The sequence below is a fragment of the Nannospalax galili genome, unplaced genomic scaffold, assembly GCF_000622305.1.
Source record: "Nannospalax galili isolate Female #2095 unplaced genomic scaffold, S.galili_v1.0 scaffold582, whole genome shotgun sequence".
NCBI classification, from domain to species: domain Eukaryota; kingdom Metazoa; phylum Chordata; class Mammalia; order Rodentia; family Spalacidae; genus Nannospalax; species Nannospalax galili.
Window position 1 is genome coordinate 1298901 of NW_008349130.1, and position 25578 is coordinate 1324478.

At 39.7% G+C, this 25578-nt stretch overlaps 1 protein-coding gene across 5 annotated transcripts in view; it reads right to left on the reverse strand.

The window, feature by feature from the left end:
- Window positions 1-25578, reverse strand: part of Prim2 (DNA primase subunit 2) — a 266955-nt gene that overhangs the window by 121505 nt on the left and 119872 nt on the right. For all 5 annotated transcript variants that reach the window (XM_008846505.3, XM_017801469.2, XM_029570115.1 and 2 more), the window contains exon 8: window positions 7157-7224. In XM_008846505.3, the coding sequence (XP_008844727.1) occupies window positions 7157-7224 (68 nt within the window). The remainder of the gene's footprint in view (window positions 1-7156; window positions 7225-25578) is intronic.

Genomic DNA, 25578 nt, shown 5'->3' on the forward strand with positions numbered 1-25578 from the left:
TATTTTTAGTTGGAGATGAGTTTTTATTCACTGTTCTGTTGCTTACCCCCAAAATGACTATCAAAATGATTATTCACCCTCATGAGTCTGTGTGTCACCAGCACAGGGAGGGTTGCCTGTGCTGTTTTTAAACACAGAGCCCCTGGGAGCAGAGGACACATTCTAGTTCCAAGCTGCTGAAGACAGGCTCCACCCAGCCGCCTTGCAGCAGCAGCCTACTCCTGGCTCTACAAAGGCCTGTCCCAAGGGGAGTTGTGGGTTGAGGAGAGTTTCAGACAGTAAGGAGGAAGATCAGTCCAGGTCTGAACTTGAACAAAGATTAATGCTGACAGCACAGTTATGAGACTGTCAGAATTGAGAAAGACAGCTAAGACACTTCAGGCCAGATCCAAACTCTGCAGGACAAAGGACATGCAAGGTGGGATGAACTTTACAAAATCACAGAGGGCAGAATTGGTCTTTGAGGAGTTGCTAGTCTTTTGTTTAAGAGTTTGGTAAATATCTTGGTAGAGAAGTGGATGAAACCCAGGGTTCTCACAGCAGGAGCAGGTCATCTCTTCCCCCCAAACTGGCCCTGATCAGGAATATCTGACTGCTTAGTCACCTCACCTACTAGCCTGCCAGCTTGCCAACCTGCCAGTCCATCCTTCCTACTCACTCTCAAGGTTCTCGTAATAATTCAACTGTAAACCTAAAAATTTACAGCCAATTTTGAAAGAGATGCATCCTACCTCAGGAAACCGTTTGTCAATTGTGTTGTAATGATATGCTTCTTCTAAGTATGTTGTTATTAAATAAATCATTTTTAAAAATTAAAAAAAAAAAAGTCATGGAGAATCTAGGGGTTATATCTCAACATAATAAAGACAATATACAGTAAGCCAACAGCCAATATCATACTAGGTAGAGGTAAAATTCAAAACATTTCCATTAAAACAGAAAAAAGAAAAGGATGCCCACCCTTTCCATTCCTATTCAATATAGTGCTGTGCAGTCACCGCCAGTGGTGGCCGCTCCTCCGTTCTTGTGGGTGCCGCTCTTTCGTTCTCACAGACGTCGAGGCTGCTCCTCTGCTCGTCCTAGGCTGAGGCTGCTCTTCTGCCTGCCCTGGGCTGAGGCCGTTCTTCTGCTCGCCCAGTGCTGAGGAAGCTCTTCTGCTTGCCCTGTGCTGCCTCCTGTCATCACTGCTTCTGCCCAGTCCCAGACAACAGGGCTGGTGAGGAGACTGTGTCAGGGGAGCCGCATTCAGACACAGGAGACCAGGTTCAGTGGCACAGGTCTGTTTTATTGCAGGAAGGCACATCTTATATAGGGGTAGTGGTCCAATCACACAGCACAGCAAGTAGGATACCTTATTAGCACAACAGACTTAACGTCCTATCACAGAATAGAGGGTAGGATGCCTCATTAGCATACTGGGTTTCAGATTACAGAGCCTGGATTCCTGGAAACCACATGACCCTGACTGTTGCACTATCTAAGTGTTGCAATTTGGAATTCCAAGGGTGGTGATTAGGGAGTGACGAGCTCTAGGCATCAGTCTCATGATCTGCCAATGGGAGCAAATGTCACAAGGCGTTCCTTGTGGCTCCAGTGGTCAGGCCGTTGCCTCAGGCCTGCTGTATGGCTGTCAATAAGACTTTCACCCTAGGCTCAAGCCTGTTTCCCACAGTGCTGGTCTTAGCCAGAGCAACAAGACAAACAAAAGAGATAAAGGAGATACAAATTGAAGAAAAGTCCAAGTACCCTTATTTGCAGAGGATACGATTCTATACATAAAAGATTCTAAAGACTGCACCAGAAAACTCCTAGATCTGATAAGCACATTGAGCAAAGTAACAGGATATAAAATTGATATGCCTAGCAACCTTATACCAACAAAAAACATACTGAAGAGAAAATCAAGGAAATGACCCCTTTCACAATAGCCTCAAAAAACATAAAATATCTTGGAATAAATCTAACCAAGGAAGTGAAGGACTTGTATAAAAAAACTTCAAGATACTGAAGATACCAGAAGATGGAAAGATCTTTCATGCTCCTGGGTTGGTAGGATTAATATCATGAAATTGGCAATTCTGTCCAAAGTACTCTACAGATTCAATGCAATCCCATCAAAATTCGAACATAGTTCTTCCCAGAAAACGAAAAAGCAAACTCAAATTTTAGATGGAAACAGAAAAAAACCCAGGATGGTCAAAACAATCCTGAAATTCAGAGGAAGAGCTAGAGGCATCGCCATCCCTGATTTCAAATTATACTACAGAGTTACAGTAATAAAAACAGCAAGGTACTGGTATAAAAACAGCCACAATGATCAATGGAATAGAATTTAGGACTCAAATTTAAGCCCACTCACTTACAATCACCTGATTTTTGACAAAGGGGCCTAAAACACACAGTGAAGAAAATACAGCATGTTCCACAAAGGGTGCTGATCAAACTGGATGACACCATGTAGAAGAATGAAACTAGATAACTATCTCTCACCCTGCACAAACCTCAACTCCAAATGGATCAAGGACCTCAACATAAGGCCTGATACCTTTATCTGATAAAGGAGAAAGTAGGGAATACACTGGACCTTACAGACAGGGGATAGGACTTTCTGAACAGGATCCTGATAGTGAAGGCATTAAGACCTATAATTGATAAATGGGATCTCATGAAACTTAAAGCTTCTGTACATCAATGGACACCATTCTTCAAGTAAAGAGGTAACCTACAGAATTGGAGGGGGGGGAGCTTTACCAGCTATACCTCAGAAGATTTATATCTAGAATTTAAAAAAAACTAAACATCCCCCCCAAAAATTAAAAATTGCAGTAAAAAACTAAACAGAGTTCTCAAATGATAAAACACAAATGGCTGAGAAATTGTTTTTTAAATGTTAGATATACTTAGCTATAAGAAAAATGAAAGTTAAAACTACTTTGGAACTTTATCTTAGCCTACTAAGAATGGCTAAGATCCAAAAGCTAAACAATGACGAATGCTCGTGAAGATGTGGGGAAAGAGCAACACTTATTCACTGCTAACTGAAGTACAAACTAGTGCAGCCATTATGGAAATCAGTGTAGAGTTCCTCAAAAAGCTAAAAATAGATCTCCCACATGATCCAGCCATACCACCCATTCTTGTGCATATATCCAAAGGACTCTGTATCTTTCTACAGATATACCTATTCATCCATGTCCATTGCTGCCCTATTCACAATAGCCAGGAAATGGAAACAACCTGATGAATGGATAATGAAAGTATGGTATTTTTACACAATAGAATATTATTCAGCCATTACAGAAATTGTGAAATTCGTAGTCAAATGTATGTAAATGGAAATAATTGTTCTAAGAGGGGTAAGCTCAGACCAAGAAGGACAAGCACATGTTCTCTGTCATAAGCGAATGCTAGCTTTCAATCTTTAGATAGGTGTTTCAACTGGAAAATCCTTAGAGATCAGGAAACTAATAAGGGGCCATGAAAGGTGGTTCATGGGAGAGGAAATGGAATGCATAAAGGGGAAAATGCAAATGGGAAAGGGGAATAATAGATGGAATGGTTTAGTGGATTAGAGAATGGAAGGATAGGGCAGAAGAGAAAGTAAGAAGAGGGATAATTGGTGTGGTGGTGCCCACCTGTATCCCCAACCCTCGGAAGATAGAGGCAAGTGGATCTCTGTGAGACTGAGGCCAGCCTGATCCATATAGTAACTTCCAAGCAGGTAGGGACCAGGGAGACTTTGTCCAAAGTGGGGAGGGGGGTAATTAATACTAAATGTCTTTTGAAAGAGTCATATGAAAACCTACTATAGAAGCTCCTTTTAATATATATAAATATATAGTTACCCTATAGCAGGAGTTCAAGACACCACAGGGTACCAAATGAAAAGCCCCATGCCAGGAATGGACTCCCTCTTTTTGAGTTGTTGACCAGAGGGATTGCATAGATCCTCAAATAATACCAGCTATTGCCATTGCACTTGGTTGTCCACCATTACTTGATGGTAAGACCCTAAGACCCTAGTGCTAAAGTCACAAAACAAACAAGGAGAAATCAAGCTAGTTCTGATCTTGAAGCTGCATCTCTGCTGGCTAGCTTTCCTAAGACTAGAAGATGCTATGCAAGTTATTAGCAGAGAAAGGTAATCATCAACCTTGCCCAGCTGTGAACCCTGTGAGCTACAGTAACAAAGGGCTTGGCAAAATATGCCCACTGGTGCAATAGTGGTACAAACATTATGGAAGTAACCAACAACCTTCTAATTCAGTTTAAGGCCTGCGTCACAATAAGAAGTCCATACTTGACACTGTTATCAGGGTCAAGAACTTGTGGCTAGACAGGTGACAGGCCATAGTAGAGAATCTTTCACTATCACTCTACTGAATAGACATAGTATTAACCAACTCATAACGACTTATTGTTATCCCCACAGATTAGTGCATCTCTCAATTCTCACCAGAGAAAATTCTTCTTGCAGCAGATGGTGATTAACACTTAAAACTAAATGCAGAGAATAAGTAATTGTGGAGTACTCAACCTTAAATGAAATAGGCTACCCATATCATACCCTCTCCTCCCAAGGCTCAGGGATAGTTATAGAAGAGTAAGTAGAAAGATTGTAAGTGTCAGAGGCAATAAATGAATACAAGAAAACTGCTATCTGGACACCACAGGATAGTTGTTCTTATGAACCCACTATACTCATGGCAGCATGTAGAAGGCCTATGCAAACCCAAGAAAGACAGGGGCCCAATATGGATGGGGGAACTTAGCAAGAAGTCTCAGCCTTAGTTGAGGATATATTGGCAATTGACACATCCTGGGAGAGGGAGAGTCAGTTTTTCATACAGGTATTATGCCTTGTAGGTTGATCAGACTCCAAGAGACACACCATACCCAACAGAACTCAGGAAAAACAGATTAGACATGATAGGTCTTACAAAAAAGGACAAAGAGTAATAGAGGACATAAAGGAGGGGTAATAAGGTGGGAGTGAAGGAGAAAGGGGTCTGAACATGATAAAAACTACAGTGTATGAAATTCTCCGACCAATAACCATACATTTTTGATATTTTATTTATTATTTTTATTTTCGGTGTATTAGTGTATTGCCTGCATGTATGTGACTGCACCGTGTCATGCAATGTCATGGAGGTCAGAAGAGGGCTTTGGATTCCCCTGGAACTGGAGTTAAGGATGGTTCATAGCTGCCATGTGGGTGCTGGGAATAGAACTCAGGTCCTCCACAAGAGCAGTTAGTGCTCTTAACCGCTGAGCCATCTCTCCAGCCCCAATAACCATATATATTTTTTAATTTTATTTATTATTTTTATTTATGTGTATGTGTGTATTGCCTGCATGTAGGTAAGTGCACCTGTGTTGTGCAATGCCCGCGGGGGTCAGAAGAGGCTGATGGATCCCCTGGGACTGGAGTTACGGACAGTTGTTAGCTGCCACGTGGGTGCTGGGATTCAAACCCAGGTCTTCTGTAAGAACAACCATTGTTCTTAACTGCTGAGCCATGTCTCCAGCCCCCTAATAACCATATTTTTAAAAAGCAAAATAAGGAAACCATAAAGGCAAAAAAAAACAAAATAGTGCTCAACTGCATTAACCTTGAAGATGTGGACAGACAATAATACAATACAATAAAAAAATTTTTTTAAATATGCTTGCAGATCAGGTGAAGTGGCGCACACCATTAATCCAAGCACTTAGGAGGCAGAGGCTGGTGGATCTCAAGGCCTACTTGGTCTACAAAGGGAGTTCTAGACAGCTGGGGCTACATGGAGACCCTATCTCAAAAAGAAAAAAAAAAAAAAAAAAAAAAAAAAAACCCAAAAAATGCTTGCAGCAAGTACAACAAATGGTTACTATCCTTTATACCTTAAGTACATGAGATCAAACAAAATCTCTTTCTATCAATAAGTGAGCAAAGAATACAGACTGTGAATCTTACCCTAAAATGAAAATCGAAACATCTAAAAGTCATTCTTCTTGATGACTGAGATGCTTATGATCAGAGAGTCCTTACGATTAACCTAACCACAGAGCAGTGCTTTGGCTGCTCCATCTCATTCGAGGTGAAAGTAACACAGGCAGTCGTGGACAGAATGGGAACATAAGCAGAACACCGCTTTAAAAAAATATCATTATATCTTTTAAAAAGCAATGACTGAGGAACTAAGGAAATGACGTAAAACACAGATAAAGATTTAATACAACACTATTAATTGTAGGCAAACAAACAAACAACACCAACAATAACAAAAAAGAAAAACCTGGAAATGGCCTTCCAGATAGCGATAAATACACTGTAATGCAACTGTTAATGAAGATACCATGTAGTCACTAAGAATGATGTTTTCAGAATGGTTTCAATAAGGTGACAAATGTTATGTCTGTAATGGAAGAAAGTAAACTCAATGAAGGTATAATTTCAAAACTAAGTTTTTAAAAAGCATAGAAAGAAGAAATATTACTTGTGAAGAGTAATGATCACAGATTCCTTTTCTATATTTTTTCCTTTTCTATATTCCTTTTTCTGTATTTTCTAAGCCTAGTTTTTAAATGTTGATGTTTTATTATTTTTGTATTTAGAGAATAAATCTTTAAATATTTTTATTATTTTTATTTTATGTGTATGTGTGTTATGCCTGCACGTAGGTAAGTGCACCCATGCTGTATAACGCCCGCAGAGGACAGAAGAGGCTGTGGGATCCCCTGGAACTGGAGTTATGGACAGTTATTAGCTGCCATGTGGGTGCTGGGATTCGAACCCGGGTCTTCTGCAAGAACAGTCAGTGTACTTAACTGCTGAGCCATCTCTCCAGCCCCTTAGAGAATAAATCTTATCCATCTCATCAATCCCCAATAAAAGTATGCCTTAGCCTTATATTTATGTAAAAAGCACAGTGATTAGATCCTTCTTTAAAATTAGTTGTCTCTACTCAACTTTATTTAAATTTAACAAGTAGTTTATACACTGCTGTTGAATGAAAAGAACTCTCTATAGCATCTTAAAGGCAACAGTAGTAAGTACTCAACTTGATTAACAGAACTGAAGCAAATACAAAAGCTTAAAATTTCATTAACCGAAGGGGACTTAGCCACTTTTGACACACGTGCACTGCAGTGTCCAAAGCCATGCCCGTACCTGAGGTGGTTGAGGAGAGGCTGAAGTCGTTCATCAGACTGCACAGTAGGCAAGGACCTGGCCGTTAGCTGAAAGCAGAGAAGAAAGTCAGCAAACAGCAAAGGCTAAACAATAAACAAATATGAATGATACATGAATACCAGGGGTGGGGGGAGGGCAGTCCAGAGAGGCGGTAGTTAAACTGCAAGGAAATGTTTCTGATTTTAAATCAAGGAATACTTCTGTGATTAAAGTAACACTCGGGAGGCTGAGACAGAAGAGTTCAAGGCCAGCCTTGGCTATACCAGGAGACCCTGTCTCAGAAAACAAAACAAATAAACAAAAAGCTAACCACATAATTTTAAGGAATATAGGTTAAGTCACTGGGTTTAGAATTAAGAGGCAGCAAAGAGGCCACACTCATCTGAGTTCAAAAGCCTGTGCTCATAAGCACACTGCCTTTATAAATAAGTATGGAAAAAGCGCTAAGTATAATGACAAATTGAGGAAAGGGACTTTTACTTATGGCTGAGCCATCATGAAACTGGAATACACACACACTCCACCATGACTTCCTTCCTGTAACAACCACATTTTAAGGAATCAAGGACATCTTTTAAGATTCAAAACTAACTTTAAAGATTTAGCATTGAAATATGACCCCAAACTGATCTAGGAAATAAAAATTGAAAGTCAAACCCTTACAGTTAAACACCACACACAAGCTGATAGTGGACCAAGGAAATATAGGCTTCTGACATTTTTTATTGCAATATTATTTTTATAATCTCTATTATCCTGTCTGTTCTTAAAAGAATAGGCTCTTATAAGAATTTCTCCTAGAAACTGAAGACATTCATCCAAAGTAATCAGATAATGTGAAATAAGCTCAAAACAAGACCGATCTCTTTTGAGTACAATTATAATCAAAATTATCCTTGTGGTTTACTATATCATCTGATAATTCATAAAAGGGAACCTTAAGAGCAGTAATGAACTGAAGGGCACCCTCTGGTATAGATGGCATCCTTGCTCTACTTTTTTCATATAAGATTTCCTGAAAATAGAGAATGAATTTATCAAAGCTACTTTTTTATCATATAAATAAAAACACAACTACAATTCTTAAACTTCTAATATATATTTTAGGGCTGGTGCTGTAACTCAGGGGAGAAGCATCTGCTGAATATTATATTTGTTTAGAAACTGACCAAAATGTCATAAGGTCATTTTATTAAATCTGTCTATTAATAGTGAATGGCAAACATTCTGAGTTTCATACAAGTCAACACATCAGCAGTTATTAATTTAAATACCTGTGGCAATATGCTGCAATTTTAGCAATCAACAAATTTTCAGTATCCATGAGAAATGTTAAGTCTAGTATTTCATGCTTATAAAAGTTACCAGTTATGAAGTTTTATACTTTATGAATTTTACTACTTTAAGATATCCTACAACGCAATTCTTAATGTCAAGTCTCCCTATAAAATATCACTTTCATTGTTTAAGAAATTTCACAACTCAGATCCTAAGCTATTCTCTAAAAAAATGTCTGAATGACCTATCTAGATATTTTAAATGTCAATTATCTGAAAACAGAGCAGACGGGGCAGGACTTTGCAGTCATTTATGACAATTTCCACTGCATGCTTCCTAATTAAGAAATCTTTTCTAAATGAAAACAAAAAAATATCTCAGCAACACCCAAATGTTTCCTAGACAGCTGTTCACTCTATATGGGAAAGTTTCTCAAATATTCCTTCATCTTCACATCATCCTCCACTTCCTTTTCCTACCCAGCTAATCCACTCCACTCAGCTTATGTCTGCCTCCTTTCCCACTTCTTCCCCAATTTATTCTCCACTAAAGGTCAGAGAGAAGGCTTCAAATACAAAGTTACTTTCTCCCCCAGTTAAAATCAGCTAACTACCCCTTCTGCTTTCACATTAAAGAAAGTTACTACAATGGTCTTTCATCCAACATTTCCTCAAAATTTTCATTTTGGGTCACGCTACTAAAAACTAAAACTGAGTGACTGACTCCAGCTCCTGCCAACTCCATGAAACACAACTGGAGGTGATCAGGCAGAAATAGGTGCAGTTTCCAGAACACACAGACTCAATGATTTTGAACCCTGTGCTGGATAGCTTTAGTGTCAACTTGACACACCTGGGTTGAGGGGGCCTCAATTGGGGAATTGCCTCTATTGGACTGGCCTATGGCCATGTCTGAGGGGCATCTTCTTGATGAGTGATGTAGGAGGGCCCAGCCCACCGTGGGTGGTACCACCCCGGGCAGGTGGGCCTGTGTTGCTAAGGAAAGCAGGCTGAGCAGAGGCCAGGGGAGCAAGCCAGTAAGCAGGGTTCCTCCATGGCCTGTGTTCCAGCTCCTGCCTCCAGGTTCCTGCCCTGAGTTCCTACCCTGGGCTCCCGGATGAACTGTGACCCGGGATATGTAAGCTAAATAAACCCTTTCCTCCCCAAGTTGATATTTGTCACAGCAATGGAGAAACAAACTAAGACAAACCCCCTGCAACCGACTTCAGTTTCAAGTTTGAATATCAACCAAGATTGATTCTTAAATTGGGAGACAACAATCTGAGTAAAATGTTTTCCAAAGGTTCTGCTTTTCAACTTATTTTTCTATTTTTATTTATTATTCTTATTTCATGTGTATGAGTGTATTGCCTGCATGTTTGTAAGTGCACCCATGTGTTGTGCGATGGCCTCAGAGGTCAGAAGAGGGCATCAGATTCCCTAGAAGTTATGGATGGTTGCTAACCACAATGTGGGTGCTAGGATTTGAACACAGGGAGGTGGAGGCTTCCAGGCCACTGGAGGCTTGCTCATGTGAGCCTGTGGCAGCAGTGGCATCCAATGAGGTCATGTTGGTACAATTAAACAAGGGCCCAAAGGGGAGGTAAGAAATAGGTGGCCAGCCAGCACCGGATTGAGAACTATTTGAGACTGACTGCTGCTGGGTGAGGGAGAGTATGACTTATATAAGACCACTGGATGGGCTGACTAGATACCAGTGGACTCATTTACACTAAAGGACATTTGGGTACAAACACCTGAATGAATATGACTCAGCATGTATGGCAGAATGCATAGGGTTCAGTGTGGGAATGGGGGGAGGCATGGATTGGGGAAGGGGTCTGGATTTGAGGGGGAAATGTATGAAATTTAAAGAGCTCAATTAAAAAAAAAATCTGAGCTGAAGAGATGGCTCAGCTGTTAAGAATGCTTGTTGCTCTTCTGGAGGACCCAAGTTCAAGTCTCAGCCCCCATGTAGGGTGACTCACAACTGCCTGTAACTCCAACTCCAGGGGATCCAATGCCTTCTTCTGGCCTCCACAGGCACCTGCATTCATGCGTGCAAGCCCACAGGCAGACATACACATATACGCATAATTAAAAATAAAATAAATCTTAAATAAAACCTGGTAAGACTGAGACTACTTCAAAACTACAGTGAGTAGGCTAGTGCAAATGTGGCAAGCACTACTGAATCAGACTCATGTCTTGTCAAAGGTAAAGCAAACATGAGGGGCACAGTGGTATCTCAGCATCACACCAACTCACCTCCCCAACCCCCAAAAGAGAGAACATCCACAGAATATTTCCTTTTTATACTTTCCACTTAAGTGAAATCAATTCAATACAGTTAAAAATAAAACTTGGTCAATATGGAAAGAATAGCTTTCAGAACTATGCTGTCCATTCAATAGTAGGCTTTAAAATTTTTTGTATAGAAAGTTTTGGGTCTTGGGGGATTGTTTGTTTGTTTCTTTGTTTTTATTAACCTATCTGGGAAAAGTGAAGGAAAAGGGACAAGTAATTGGAGAAGCTTGAATTTTCTAAATGGCATTCTCTCCTTTTCCTTAAATTCAAGCAAATTAAATTCTGAAGCAGTATAACAGCATAACTGGGTGACTCCTGGAGGTAAGCACATGGCTGTTTGTCAAACTATTTTGTACACATGTGTGTTTGAAATAGTTCAAGATAAGAAGGGAAGAAGGACAGATTGCTTCTCCAGCAGTAACAGGCATCAAGGAGGGCAAGCTTTAACAGCAGCAAGGAGAACCATCAAGAAGGTGGTACATGCAGCTTCAAGACGAAGAACCAAATTATGGCAGAGACAGACATGAACATGATAAACAGGCAGCAGGTACACGCCACAGAAGTTTGTGACTAAAAGAGAAGTAGAAGATAATGCAGGATGTTCAGGAGAGAAGGCCAATACCTGCATCAACAGCAAAATCATGACTATAGAAGAGAAGTTTCAGAGGAGAACATTATAAAAAGAGAGAGACGGTTGTTGTGGCCTGCACTTAATCCCAGCACTCAGGAGGTTGAGGCAGGAGGGTCAGGAGTTTGACACCAGCCTGAGCTATCTGAGACCCTGTCTCAAAACATACAAATGCGAGTTGAACTGCAGACTTTTTTTTTGAGAGCCAAGCAAATATAAATCTACAGTTCAGGAAAAGCTATAGGGCTAAAGGTTTAGATGTGAACCTTACTGGCAGTAAGGAGCAAGAAAGGCAACAAGCTGCCAAATCTTCCCATGTGAAAGCACAAAGCAAGGGGTCCAACTGTCACTGTCAACTCTCACTGCCTAGGACCACTTATTAGACCACTGGGCTAATTCCCACTGCTAGGTTCATGGCTAAGGTCACTACAACCAACGATACATTATTAGCAAGAGAAAAGTATACACCAACTTACTACAAATTTTATATGAGAGCCTTCAGAAATTAAGAATCAAAGAAACAGAAAATGTATGTATTTTCATAGACAGTTGTGCAGAGGTATAACTGGAGGGAAAAGGTAATCTAATGGTAATTATGGGGAGTGGTTAGCAAGTCCTGGATGCTCAGATTCATATTCAGATAAGGACATTCCTTTGCTATGGCAGGAGGGAGGCACCCTTCCTAAGCGCTGTTTTATGGCCTGCTTCTAGCAACAAGGGACAGGCAGAAGATGAGGGCTACCTTCCTGCTCCTACGTCCCCAAATTCCCAGGTACCGTAACCTGGAGTACTCTGCTGTTCTACTTTGTGTTCTGTTTACATCATGGCAAAAACAACCTAGGGAGGAAATTTTATTTGACTTACACTTCTAGGGCACAGTGCATCACTGAGGGCAGTCAGGGCAGTCAGGGCAGGAACTCGAGGCAGAAATCTGAAGGCAGGGCTGCTTATGGGCTGCTTATGCTGCTTATGGGCTCGCTTCCCCTGACTTGTTCAACTGGCTTTCTTTTATATGTATATAAAATTTTTATTGAATTTTTCTGTATTTCATACAGAAAATCATCTTTATACTCCCTTCCCCTTTGACATCCTCCCATGCCCCCCGCCCCCGCGCCCAACTGAAGTTCATACATTCTATCATTTGTGTTAAGGCCTATCATGTCAAGTTAGTGTCCCCTGATGTCCTTCAGTGCAAGTTCATACACTGGGATCTAGTCAGCCTATCTAGAGTCCCTCCATTTAAGAAGATCAGCTCTTCCTCACCCAGCAGAAATCAGCTGCCAATCATTCTTTGACTAAGATTGGGGCCTGCTGCTCATTTCCACAGTTCTGTGCTGGGTTTTTGTCTGTTTAAGTTTGCATGGGTCTTGTGCATGTAACACCACTGCTGTAAGTTTGTATGAGAAAAGTCCCAGGAGCCTATAGGACTATTTCAATATGGTCATGAACCTCCTCCCTGGCTCTTACAGTCTTTCTACCCCCTCTTCTCCAGTGGTCCTGGAGCCCTGGGTGGGTGGATTTTGATATAGGAGTCCTGTCCAAGGACCCATATTGTGCAGACTCTTATTCTCTACATTTCGGCCATTTGTGGTTTTCTGCTTTCCTGGCCCTCTGTTGCTCAGCTGGCTTTCTTACACAGTCCAGACCCACCTGTGGAAGGATGGCATTGCCCACAGTGGGCTGGGCCCTCCTACATCAATTAGGACAACCATGCCTACAGGCCAGCCTTGATGGAAGTAATGCCCTAATTGAAGTTCCCGCTTCCAAGATGACTCTGGTTTCTGTCAAGTTGAGAAAACTAACTAGTACACATGTCCTGAACCCCATCAGCTCCAACCATATCCAAGAAATGGTATAATTGATTATTAATATCTGCTCTTGGTATGGAATGGGAGATATCTGCTGTCCTTAGCTGAAGCAAGATATTAAGAGAAATGGGGACTGTCTATCAATAGGGTTGCAAGTTTTGTAACTGATTAAAATGAGAGGGAACACATGACCAGTAATTCCATTAACTCCTCTGTTGCACACCTAGAGTAAATGAACTCTATTTTGTGAAAAAAACTAGCCTCTGAGGAAAGCATTTTGCCTGCAATGTAGAAGCCCACTGTTGCCCTGAAGAGATTTCACTGTGGGCCAGTTACTAATTTGCAGCAGAATTTTTAAGGGGCTGATAGGGGCCTATAGGAAGAAAATATTTTTTATGATTTTTTTTCATATGATAGGCATAAGAGGGGTAAATACAGGGTCAAATGCAGTAAATAGTTCTTGAAGAGTCAATAGTCACCTTAAGAACAAAGGAGGCTCAATCAGTTGAGAATGAAGAACAAGAGGGTGGCTTCATTTTAAAATAATAAATCCCTTCTCTCCGAACTCCTCACCCAACACTGGCTAAATTAAAACACATAAAAATGACAAGAAAACAAGGCTCACTTAGAAAATATTGTTCAATTTTGTTTTCCAGTGTTTTTACCCTCTACCAGTCACTGCTGTTTACTTCCAAAGTTCACAAGGAATGGCAATAGCTAACATCAAGAGTGCACCTGAACAGAAATCCAAGACAGGCTGGAGAGAAGGCTCAGGTTAAGAGCACTGGCTGCTTTTGAAGAGGACCCAGCCCCACCACACATATGGCAGCTAACAACTGTCCATACTCCAGTTGCAAGGGATTCATCACCCTCTTATGGCCTCCATAGATGCCACATGACACAGGTGCACTTACACACTTGCAGGCAAAACACTCATAAAATAAAAACATACAAGCAAAAAAATCTAAAAAAAGAAATCCAAGACAGATGATGAGTGACAGCAGCCACGACTGTCTTTCATGTACTACAGTTTATTCAATTAAGTCAGTGTTTGATGCCATGGCAGCAGAAAAGTAAGTTACATATCTTTACAAATGATGACAATACCAAATTTAGTTTAAGTGAAAAAGAGAAAATACTTATCAGAATCTCTTTACGTGCTCTTTATTCCATACATCTGAGATGGCCCTATGCAGCCAGAACATCCTTCAAGCAGCAGCAAATCTCAATCTCTTTTCTAACTAGATTCAAAATGCATAGATTACACTTATGTATATATCCTAAAGGGCATATGATTTATGTGTTAAGTTTCTGAAACCAAGAGGCAACAATTTTCTAAACTGATCTCACAGTAACAAAGAAGATACAGCTTAGGAGAAAAAAAGCAGGTTGCTCAACAGAGCTATCATTTTTACTACTGAGACCAAAGCAGATGTCAAATAAAATTAACTTTTACAAGCAGCTGCTGTTTTAATTTCATTGATTTTAACAGAAAATCCTGCATCCCTTTGAACTACATTTTCTCCTAACAGCAATGAATCCTGAATACAAACCCACACCATGAACCGCCACGATCTAGTTCTACTTGCCTCTGTGGCCAACTTTGTTTTGTCTCATAATCTCCCTCCAAAGGTCGGATGCTGCTCCTCTCCAATCATAACACAGAGCGCTTGGGTATCCACCGAAATTTAGTAGCTTCCACAGTGCTGATGAACAGCTTATCTCACTGGATCAGCACAGCCGTGGTGGACTCATCAGTACAACACTACAGTACATGGGAATTTCCCTATCTACTCGCCACCAACGTGACTTCCAATATGTAAGCTCTAAAGCAGACCAATGACCTTGCTGAGCAAAATGTAGAGCTTCCATGTGAGCCATAAACATGCCAAGTAGTTGAATTTCCAAAGAATATTAAGCATTTGAGGAGTTAACAAGGTATTTCCAGGGGGCTGGATAATACGAAGAACTGAAAGGACCGAGCCTGGGAACAATGCAGATACCCAGCTCTGATTTTCTGATCATGAACCTATGGTGTGAAAAGAAGCCTTTTATTCAGAAGCCACCCTGAGCACCTCACTGTACTTACAAACGTGAAACAGCTGCTGAAGCAAGAAGAGGCATTAAGAGATGTGAAGATTGATAGTCATGCACGGATCACTGAATTTGCTCCTTAGATTCCCCCATAAAAATCATTTTACCTCGAGACATCCCTGATAATTTGGGCTCAAAATTCTTAAGCTACAGCAAGCAGTTTCATGATCGACTTCCCCTTTCTGCCTCTCTTACTCTCTCTTTCTAGTCTTGGAGATAAACTCAGAGCCTGTCAGGTGCTAAGCAAGTACTCTACAACCAAGTTATACCCCCAATCTCCACAATTACACTTCTCAAGAACAAAAGAGGAATCTGGCAAGTGGAATTCACTGCACTTTCTTTTTCATATGGGCACCTAAGAGACCTGTCAGCCTTTTGCTTGACCTCTTCAAAGATTTTTCTTATGGAATAAAGGTACAGCAACACCGAAAGCATTCGTGGTGACTTTGCCACATGCAGGGCACTCGCCAACAGTGGCAGAATTGTTAATTGGCCCACCACAGGTCTCTGGATCACCAACTGCTGTTAGTGGAATGAGCCATGTGTCTCAAAAGCAGGGTTTTTGATAGCATACACAAGGCCCTGGGTTCAATCCCCAGCATTACAAAACAAACAACAAAAAAACCTGTCTTCAGTCAGCAACTGTAATCTTTAAAACACCCAAAACTTTTGCATTGCTTCTGGAACATGGGTGGTTAAAACAGTACAATCACTATAGCTTTATATACGTAGTCTCTTATTTTTTTAGAAAATACATTACTATACTTTTATTCTCTATGGCCCCCTGCCAGACAGAGGTTCCTGATGGAACATTTGGGACTGAGAGTTGGCTGAGATGATTCTGGGTCTAGGTCTTGTGTTCACAACCACAAAGAGATAAACTTGAGATGTGTTTCAGCTGTAAGTCTTTAAGTGCAGAGACTCTACCAACCATTTAAATTTCTAGACTTTAATAAATTTGTGAATCAATAACTGAAGTTCTAAAGTTCCTTTTTATTATACTTTTATCATTTGTCTCTCAAACTATCTATGCCATAGATTTATCATTTCTTACTTAATATTAAGGGAAGAAACAAATATCTTCCTGGGGATTACAGAACCAAACTGTCCTTAAGCATGAATATTACTTAAGTTAATCATACTAAGTGGAAGCTTCTCATAAAACTTCCTAAATAAGCACATCAGATGTCCTACGTGCACCAGAGTTGTCAGCTATCACTACAGGTTGCTAGCAAATGTTTAAAAGACTTCTGAGACAGAACAGTGGTCATCACAGAGCCCATAAGTTATCTTCCTAAGTCTATAGTCCACAATTCCTTCAGCTTCCTGCCGAGTCTATTCCTTCCAAGAAACGTGAGTTGTAAGATGCCAGCTGCATCGGCAATCTTCCCTCTTTTGTGAACACTATTATTCAGGGTGCTACTATTAGCAGTGTTGGAAACCTTAAACACAATCTATTCTGTACTATACATAAACATGTTCTTTATTTATTAAATAATCTAAAATTGACATCAAAGGAGCCATCATTATATTTAATTACTAAAGTGAAAAAACAAAAGATACATGTGTGTAAATACACACTTTAATTAAAAAAAAAAACAAACTCTTTTCCCAGGGTTGGAGAGATGACTCAATGGTTAGGAGCACTGGTTGCTCTTGCAGAGAGCCCAGATTTGAATCCCAGCACCCATATGGGGGCTAACAAGTGTCCATAATTCCAGTTCCAGGGGATCCAATGCCCTCTTCTGCCTTCTGCAGGCACTGCATGATATGGGTATACTTACATGCATCAATACATCAATACATTCATACACATAAAATAAATAAATTATATTTGTATATATACACACACACATATAAATCGTTTTTAAAAACTCTTCTCCTGGACTCTCATTGGCACTTCGGAGTAGCAATAGGGCAATGGAGAATGAGCAGAGTAGGTGGGTGAGATTTTTATGAACGCCTTGGAAATAGGCATTACATAAGCAGTCATTTGAAATGCACTTTAAGTACTGGAGAGCCTCCGGGTAATTAAAAACAATCAAAAAGGCTACACAGCGATTTCCAGTCTCCCCACACTCAAATTACTGCTCCAAATGTGTAACTTCAGGACAGTGGCCCCAGATGGCTAACAACACACCCCTAATACTTAGATTAACAGATGCTGACTAAAGTAACTCATTTACTTAGTACTTTAGCTGCTTTTATGACTTAATTTTCCCTGCTGTCTCTGACAGCACCTCCTTGACAGACACCTTGCCTTTGTAGATGTAGAAAGGCTTTCAGTTGAGAATAAACAGAGCTCAGTGTGCCTCCACAGCTTGCTTAGCATTTGTTTCCCTACTCAGATATAATCAAGATATTGCCAGCAAGCCTAGCAGAACTGATGTGCTTCAGGTTAGTGAGAGGCCCTGATCTCTCTCTCTCTCTCTCTCTCTCTCTCTCTCTCTCTCTCTCTCTCTCCTGCCCTCTCTCTCTCAATGTTAAATTTAAAAAGCTCAACACATAAAATGAAATTTAAATTATATATATATATTGGCTGGAGAGACAGCTCAGTGGTTTAAGAGCTCTTACTGCTCTTCCAGAGGACCCTGGGATCAGGTCTCAACACCCACAAGGCAGCTAATACCCATCCTTAACTCCAGTTCCACAGAAGCAGACACCTCCTTCTGGACTGCATGTGCACCAGGCACACATGTGGTGCACTTACATGTATTCAGGCAAAATACTCATAAAACTAAAAAACAATGAAATAAAGTTTCAAAAATAAATAAATAGAAGGTAGAAAGCAATGGAGAAAACACACTGAACATTAAACTCAGGCCTCCACACACAAATATATACATGTGTACCCACACACATATGCATACTACTGACACACACACATACACACACACACACACACACACACACACAGAGAAAAATATAATGCCTACACTGTGACAAAGACAGAAACACCACAATCTGGACTTCTCACCCTACATTCCAATTAAGACCCCCTTTCAAAATGGTCTTATTTCATTGCAAAATTAGAGAAAAGGTCTTTTGATATGACTGAAGAAACTCGAAGGAAAATAGCGTATTATGAACAACAAACACATAAGGAGTCACAACTCTCTTCTTCCCCCTCCCCACCCTCTCTCCTTCCTTTGCCCCTTCTTTATCTTCTTATCCTTAACTAAAATGTCTGGGATACTAAGTGTTTCAGATTTCACCACTTTAGATTCTGGGCTATTATGTAGATTTTTGCAGCTGGGCATTCCTAATTCCAAAGCTGAAACAGGAATGTTTCTGAATGCTGGCATGATACACAAAAGTTCCTTATTTTGAAGTAAGTAGCAACCTGGATCATATATATTATTTTCTCATTTCTAAACTCCTAAAAGTCTGCAATGTATAATCGCTTCAAGAACACAGACCCAAGTTTCTAACTTAATGCATTAACACCAGTTAAATAATCAACGTGATGCCTATCTAGGCCATTTAGTAAATCAGAGGTATGTACGATTCAATTTTCTTAGAGGAAAAGCATTTTTTTGTTTGTTTCCAGGTTATGAGCCTTTCCTATTTTTATGTCTAATAATAAGTAGACTCCATAGTAATGAAGATGTTCTGAAGAGTTATTTTTAAAACAATCTTAAGGCTGGAGACATGGCTCAGTGATTAAAAACACTGCCTGCTCTTGCAGAGGACCCAGGTTCAGTTCCCAGCACCAACATGGCAACTAACAATCATCCTTAGCTCCAGTTCCAGGGGCTCCAATGCCCTCATCGGACCTCCTCAGGCATGTATGACATGAAGCACTTACATACAAGCAGGCAAAATACTCACAAATGTAAGATAAAGATGTATAAATGAGGGGCTGGAGAGATGGCTCAGCAGTTAAGAGCACTGACTGCTCTTGCAGAGGACCCGGGTTCGATTCCCAGCACCCACATGGCGGCTACAAACTGTCCTTAACTCCAGTTCCAGAGGAATCCAAAGCCCTCTTCTGACCTCCGCAGCATTGCACGACATGGGTGCACTTGGAGACATGGGTGCACTCACATACATGCAGGCAATACACTCATACACATAAAATAAAAATAATAAATAAAATATTCATATATATATATGAAAAATTTTTTAAATCCTTACCTTCCAGATTAAGCTTTGCATAAAAATAATGTGGTTATTATAACAATGTACCCACTGCTCTGACAACCCATTTTAATGACATAATGGACCAGCGCCTTTCTGTCATCTGAAGAGGTGTGAATTCTGGACCTCTGTGACATACCATTACCTGTATCTACCCCATCTAGCTATGGTATAAAATCCAGAGTGGGGGTAAAGTGAGGAGGTTTAGAGATATACCTCCTCAGAATAAATAGTAGTGTATCATATTTGTTAACCACCCTTTGATATCAGAAGAACTAGTTGCAACTTCCCAAACACCTTGATCACATCTGACTGAGTACTTTCCAATGGCATACTTTCTGGTACTAGAGGACTGATGGTATTCGATGGACAATCAGACAAGCAAAGGACAAGTCTGAGAATTGCCATGCTTTACACTTGACATCTTCATGTTTTATTACACATTTCAGAAAAGAGAAAGAAGAAACACCCATGGGCAATGTTAGTTCCCAGAGATCTTACCTTACACAGAAAGCCCCAAACTCTGTATTTTGAAGTACTCTCTATCTCTAAGTCAAATTTATCTTCTTGCAACTAAATATTTGCATCATACATTCCTTAGATTTAGGTTTTGCTAATAAAATCTTTAAATGAATGGGTCACAGGATTCTCTAGACAAAAAGCACAGTATATATACCTGCTGTTTGCCTGATTTATTCCCCTCCTCAGTTTATACATTTTAATCAAATGTAAATGAACATCAGCATGAAGTGGCCTATGTCCTACTTAGATGCTTCATCAACGTTGTCATGTGAATTATCAAAAGTTCACAAAATGTTTAAGTCATCTACCAAAAAACAAATAATGATCACTAAGTTCCTTTTATAAATAGCATTAGCATTACCTAAAAGTCAGGAGACATCTTTAATTAATGGCACACCATAGTAAACATATGGGAGGCAAAGGACTTAAGGAAATTGACATTTGCAGCAGCAGACTGTGACTTTTCAGCGACACTTTAGTTGGAAGTCAGAGACAGATGCTATTTTGGCCACTGTGCAAGGAAAGAATGAAGACACCATTTACTAATATGAGCAAAAATAAATCTGGAAGGAAAGATTCGGTACTTAGTTAAGTCTGAACTACCTGTTAGAAAGCCACACAGAATTATCTGGACTCGTGAATGAAACAAAAACATCTAGTCAATATTAGAAACATCTGTCAAGTTTTGTGCTTTAACATAAATTCCATACTGAATTCTAATCAAATGACATCGCGCAGTGTCAGTGTTCCTTTATGTTATTAGCAACAATTGACAGATACCATTAACTACAAGACCATCCAAGTCTAAAAGTCTTAATAAAAGAAATGTCTTAAAGGTAGCTGTTAAAAGTGGCCCAAACAGGAGCTGGAGAGATGGTTCAGTGATTAAGGGAACTGGCAGTTCTTGCAGAGGACCTGGGTTTGAGTCTTAGCACCCACTTGGCGGCTAACAATTGTCTGTAACTTCGGTTCCAGGGGAACCTAACACCCGCTTCTGACCTCCACAGGCATTGCACAACACAGATGCACTTACATACATGCAGGCAATACACTCATACACATAAAATAAAAATAATCAATAAATAATCTTTTTAAAGTGGCCCAAACCATCGTTTGCTTTAACCCTGTACTGACCATGCAGTGGCTACCGGACACAAGTAGCCGACTGAGCTCTTGAAATGTATCCAGTCAAAGTGAGATACAGTGCAAAATAGATGCAAACTTCACATTTTTTATAGAAACAATGGTAAAATACCTCAATAAATTTGTACATTGAAATATTGAAATATTTCTTATATTGGGCTAAAATATGTTAAAAACAGCTTTATCTTTTTAAAAAATGTGAATGTGGATACTAGAAAATATGACATGTTGCACAGGATTTCTGAATCAATATTGAAAATGATTTTTTTCTGACATATAAGCACAATACAAATGGTAATATATACAACATTTAAAGAATTAAAATCTAAGAGAGAAGTTTGAATAAAAAAAAAAAAAAAAAAAAACACTTGTGGGTGGTGGGGCCATAGTTCAGGGGTAGAGAGAGGGCTTACCCAGCAAGTGTGAGGCCCAGGGTTTAATCACCAACTGGGGTAAAATACCCAAACCACTTACGTTATGTGCTACTGTCAGGAACAGAATAAAAGTCCATTTTGTATCTATGGTTTTAAAAATGGATGCTCCAATATAAGATCGAAGATCAAACAGCACACACAAACCCCAAAGAGTAAGGAGAGATATGCCTCTTCATGAAAGTAACAGCAACTACAAAATATATATATATATAAAGTTATAGAATCATGCATCATCATCTAGTACCCTACAGTTTTTTTTCAATCAGGAAAGTTATAAGGAACATGATACATTTGTTAAATACTTCATCAAATGCAATGTGAACTTATTAAGTTTTGAATTGGGTATCATTCATTACATGATTCTCTTCACCCCAATATGCAGAATAACTGAGAACCTCAAAGATTAAACACAGTTTACCCTGACTCATCTTCCTTTGATAATCTAGTCTTTTGCTCTAAAAGTTGCTGGACTTGGTGTCGACAGTCATTCTCACATGTGCTATGTGGCATCCTCTTAGCTCTTCCCATAAGGAAGAGCTATTGTTCTTCTCTATTCTAAGTGATCTACCATCTCTATTTCTTTAAGTATTTCCCCCTCCAGTTTCCTCTCTCCCTTCCGGGAGCGCTGAGTGCCGGCACCACCACTGTACTCTCTCTTGTGTACTTCTTATCTTTCTATACATCTTTCTTTCTGCATTCAGAGTTCTTTAATATGGTATTCAATAATGTATCCTGTCTATACCCATCTTATTTATGATTTATCAGGTTCTTCACTTCTGCTACTATGTCTGTCATATTAATATTCCCACTTTGTTCATTTTGTGACTTCTTGCTCTCTAATACCACTATTGCACTTTACTGCCAAATAATTTATGCTTATTTTATTAATTCCTCTGTCTTATAATTCTGCTTCATGAGGTCCACAGTCCAGTAGCCTCCCCTTAATCACAGAGAACATGTCTCAAGACCCCCAGTGGATCTCTGAACTGTAGATAGTACTAAGCCCTACATATATGCTACATGTTTTACATACATACATATATAACTATGTTAAGGTTAGTACATTAGACACAATGAGAGTAAATAATAAGATTGAACAATTATAACAATACACCATACTAAAACTGCCAGCATTATTACTCTTGCAATTGACAGCCATTAGTATGTAAAATAAGGGCTGTCTGAACTCAAATAACTGCAATACCCTGACAACACATCTGAACTGAACACTGAGACCATTTCTAAGGGACAAGTTGCATTTACAGTATGCATGCACTAGATAAAGGGTCTTTATTAGTTACTTTTCCATTGCTGTGATAAAAACACCATGACCGAGGCAACTTATAGAAGGAAGACTTTATTTGAAATTGTGCTTCCAGAGGGGCAAGAATCCATAATAGTGGGGGAGGCATGGAGGCACAGGTGCTGGAGCAGAAAGCCAAGTGCTCACTTCTTCAAGCAGGCACAGGAAGCTGAGTGAGACTGGAAATCCAGCATGGCTATAGAACTCTCTAAGGCCACCCCACAGTGATGCGCTTCCTCCAGCAAGTCCACACTACCTAAGACCTCCCAAAACAGCACCACCAACTGGGGACAAAATGTTCAAATACTTGGAGCCTACGGGAGACATTCTCACTCAAACCACCACAGGGTCCACGCCAGAGGAAGGAGGGTGGTGCAAAATAACACCATGCCACTAAGAGTGGAACACAATTTAAATCTAATGACCTCTGTTAGTTTCCATTTAATAATTTCAGACTATGGTTGACTATGTATAATTAAAACCCAGGATAAGGGAGTAATACTGTTATTGTTTTTTCTTTGGTTTCAATAGTGGCTATACCTCCCATACCTCGACTTTGGAATGTGTGTTCCTGTTCTCCAAGGATATGAACTATGAGGACTAGAAATGTGTACAAAAAATGGCCCAAACACAGTCCTAGCATTGCCCCTCTCGGTGGATTTGAAAAGCATGTGCAGAATAAGTCATGGGCACAAGTGAGTTGGCTGCCTACCACCAGATAACTCCTTTGGAGGGGACTAACCAGTAAAGCCATCAAAAGCAGCAGCACTGGGAGAAGGCAATCTCTGCAGAGTATGATCTGCAAACAACTGCCCTGGGGTAGCTGGTTGGCTTATACCTGTTTCATCAATTCCTCACCCCAGCAGGCCTTTCCCAATGCCCTGACATAACCCTACTGACCTCAATTTCTTCAGTAGCAGGGCAAGCAATTATTGTCTCAAGACTACTGAAGAAAGGTCAGAATCAAACTTAACAAGAAAACAGCTTAGAACAATTTATCTCTTCCTGATGCCCAAGGTCACGGTACACAATAGGCTAAACTTCCCACACTCGGACGTCTATTCACAACAGCCTAAGACACAGTCCAAATCTTTCACAGCTATTGTAGGTATTGCTTTAGATCCTACTTTCCTCCTCCGTACTTTATCCATGGTTAGTTTGATAGGGAATTCAGAAAGTAAGTAGAAAGAGCACAGCTGACAAACTACCCTGAGTCAAAGTCATTCCTGGGTTTAAATCTGCCAGGATTACCTGTGGGACCTTGAAATAGCTACTTACTCCCTAGTGCCTCGATTTCCTCATCTGTTTGGATCCCTAAATTACATGGTTACTCTAAGAACTAAAAATGAGAAATGAAAGAAATATACATAATATTCTTCTACAGAACAGGCTCCACGCTAAGAGCTAGTAGCTACAGCTAGTACTAACCATACCAAGACTACCACAATAACCATTATTACTACTTCTACTTCAAACCAACTAACAGGGCTTCATGGAGAAATGGTATGTTTACCCATGAGGAAATTATCCTAAGACTATATCTGAGTTCTCAAATTATTTTAATTCCAAATGGGTTCAATCTGTTTTTTTTTTTAACTTAAAAAATAATTTATTGAGGTCAATCTGTTTTTTATACAAAATAAATAAATAACAAATAAATTAAATAAATAAATAAATAAATAAATAAATAAGCCAGGCATGGTGGTACATGTCTTTAATTGCAGCACGTGGGAGGCAGAATCAGGCAAATCTCTGTGAGTTCAAAATCAAATTACTTATTACTTCTGGGTTTTAGCGAAATGCCATCTCTTCAAGTTCAATGATTATATTTCATTATGTTCAGGTTCCTACAAACTTAGCTCCAAAATGATATTCATTGTAGATTGTTCTCAAAGAAATACACACACACACACACACACACACACAAATATACATCTTGAAATCCAGTTAAATGTCTCTTTTCACATGTTTCCAGATCCACCTACAGAAATATTTTATACAAGGTAGACTTGAAGATATCAAGCCAAAACTTACTAAGTGCAGGTTCCAATTAAAATTTATTATTAAACAAGGTTATTAGAAGCCATGTCTTTGTTGTTAACTTCCTAAGGGAATTGTTAGAACTTGATTAGTGAGCTTGTAAATTGTTTTCCTCATGTCAGTGACTATAAAAATTTAAGGAATTTAAAAAAAAAAAACCTACCAAAAGTAAAATTATATGCTTTTGCCACTCAGCACCCAAGTATTCTGAAATTATTTTTCAATATAAACAAAATCCTCAGACATCACAGAAGTCAAATGTATACACTATGTAGAGGTAATTAAGACTCCACATAAAGAACCATCCATAGAAATACTCATTTGCTGTATATTCAGTTTTCATCCATTTTCCCCAGACATCCATCTCACCAAGCAAGCAATTTCAAAACGGGCACTACATCATGGCTCGTCATCTAGCTGTCTTCCAAGAGTTCATCTGTAATGCTAAGGTTTGTTATTTAATGTGAATTGTGACTGTCTGAATTGTGAAGGGAATATAATTGCTGAGGAAATTGAAAACATGTCTAGTGTGTCTAGCACTCTGTGGAGCCTGAGCCAGTCCTCTTGACCCTCTGCTCATGTTAAGGCTGTTTTTCCCTAGGGAGAGCTCTGTGTCTATCTAAGAGCACAAGTCTTCACATTATCTGTTCTCGGAGGTCCCCTTCATCCGGCCCATATTACACTGTGTCATGCCCAGGGTCCTCT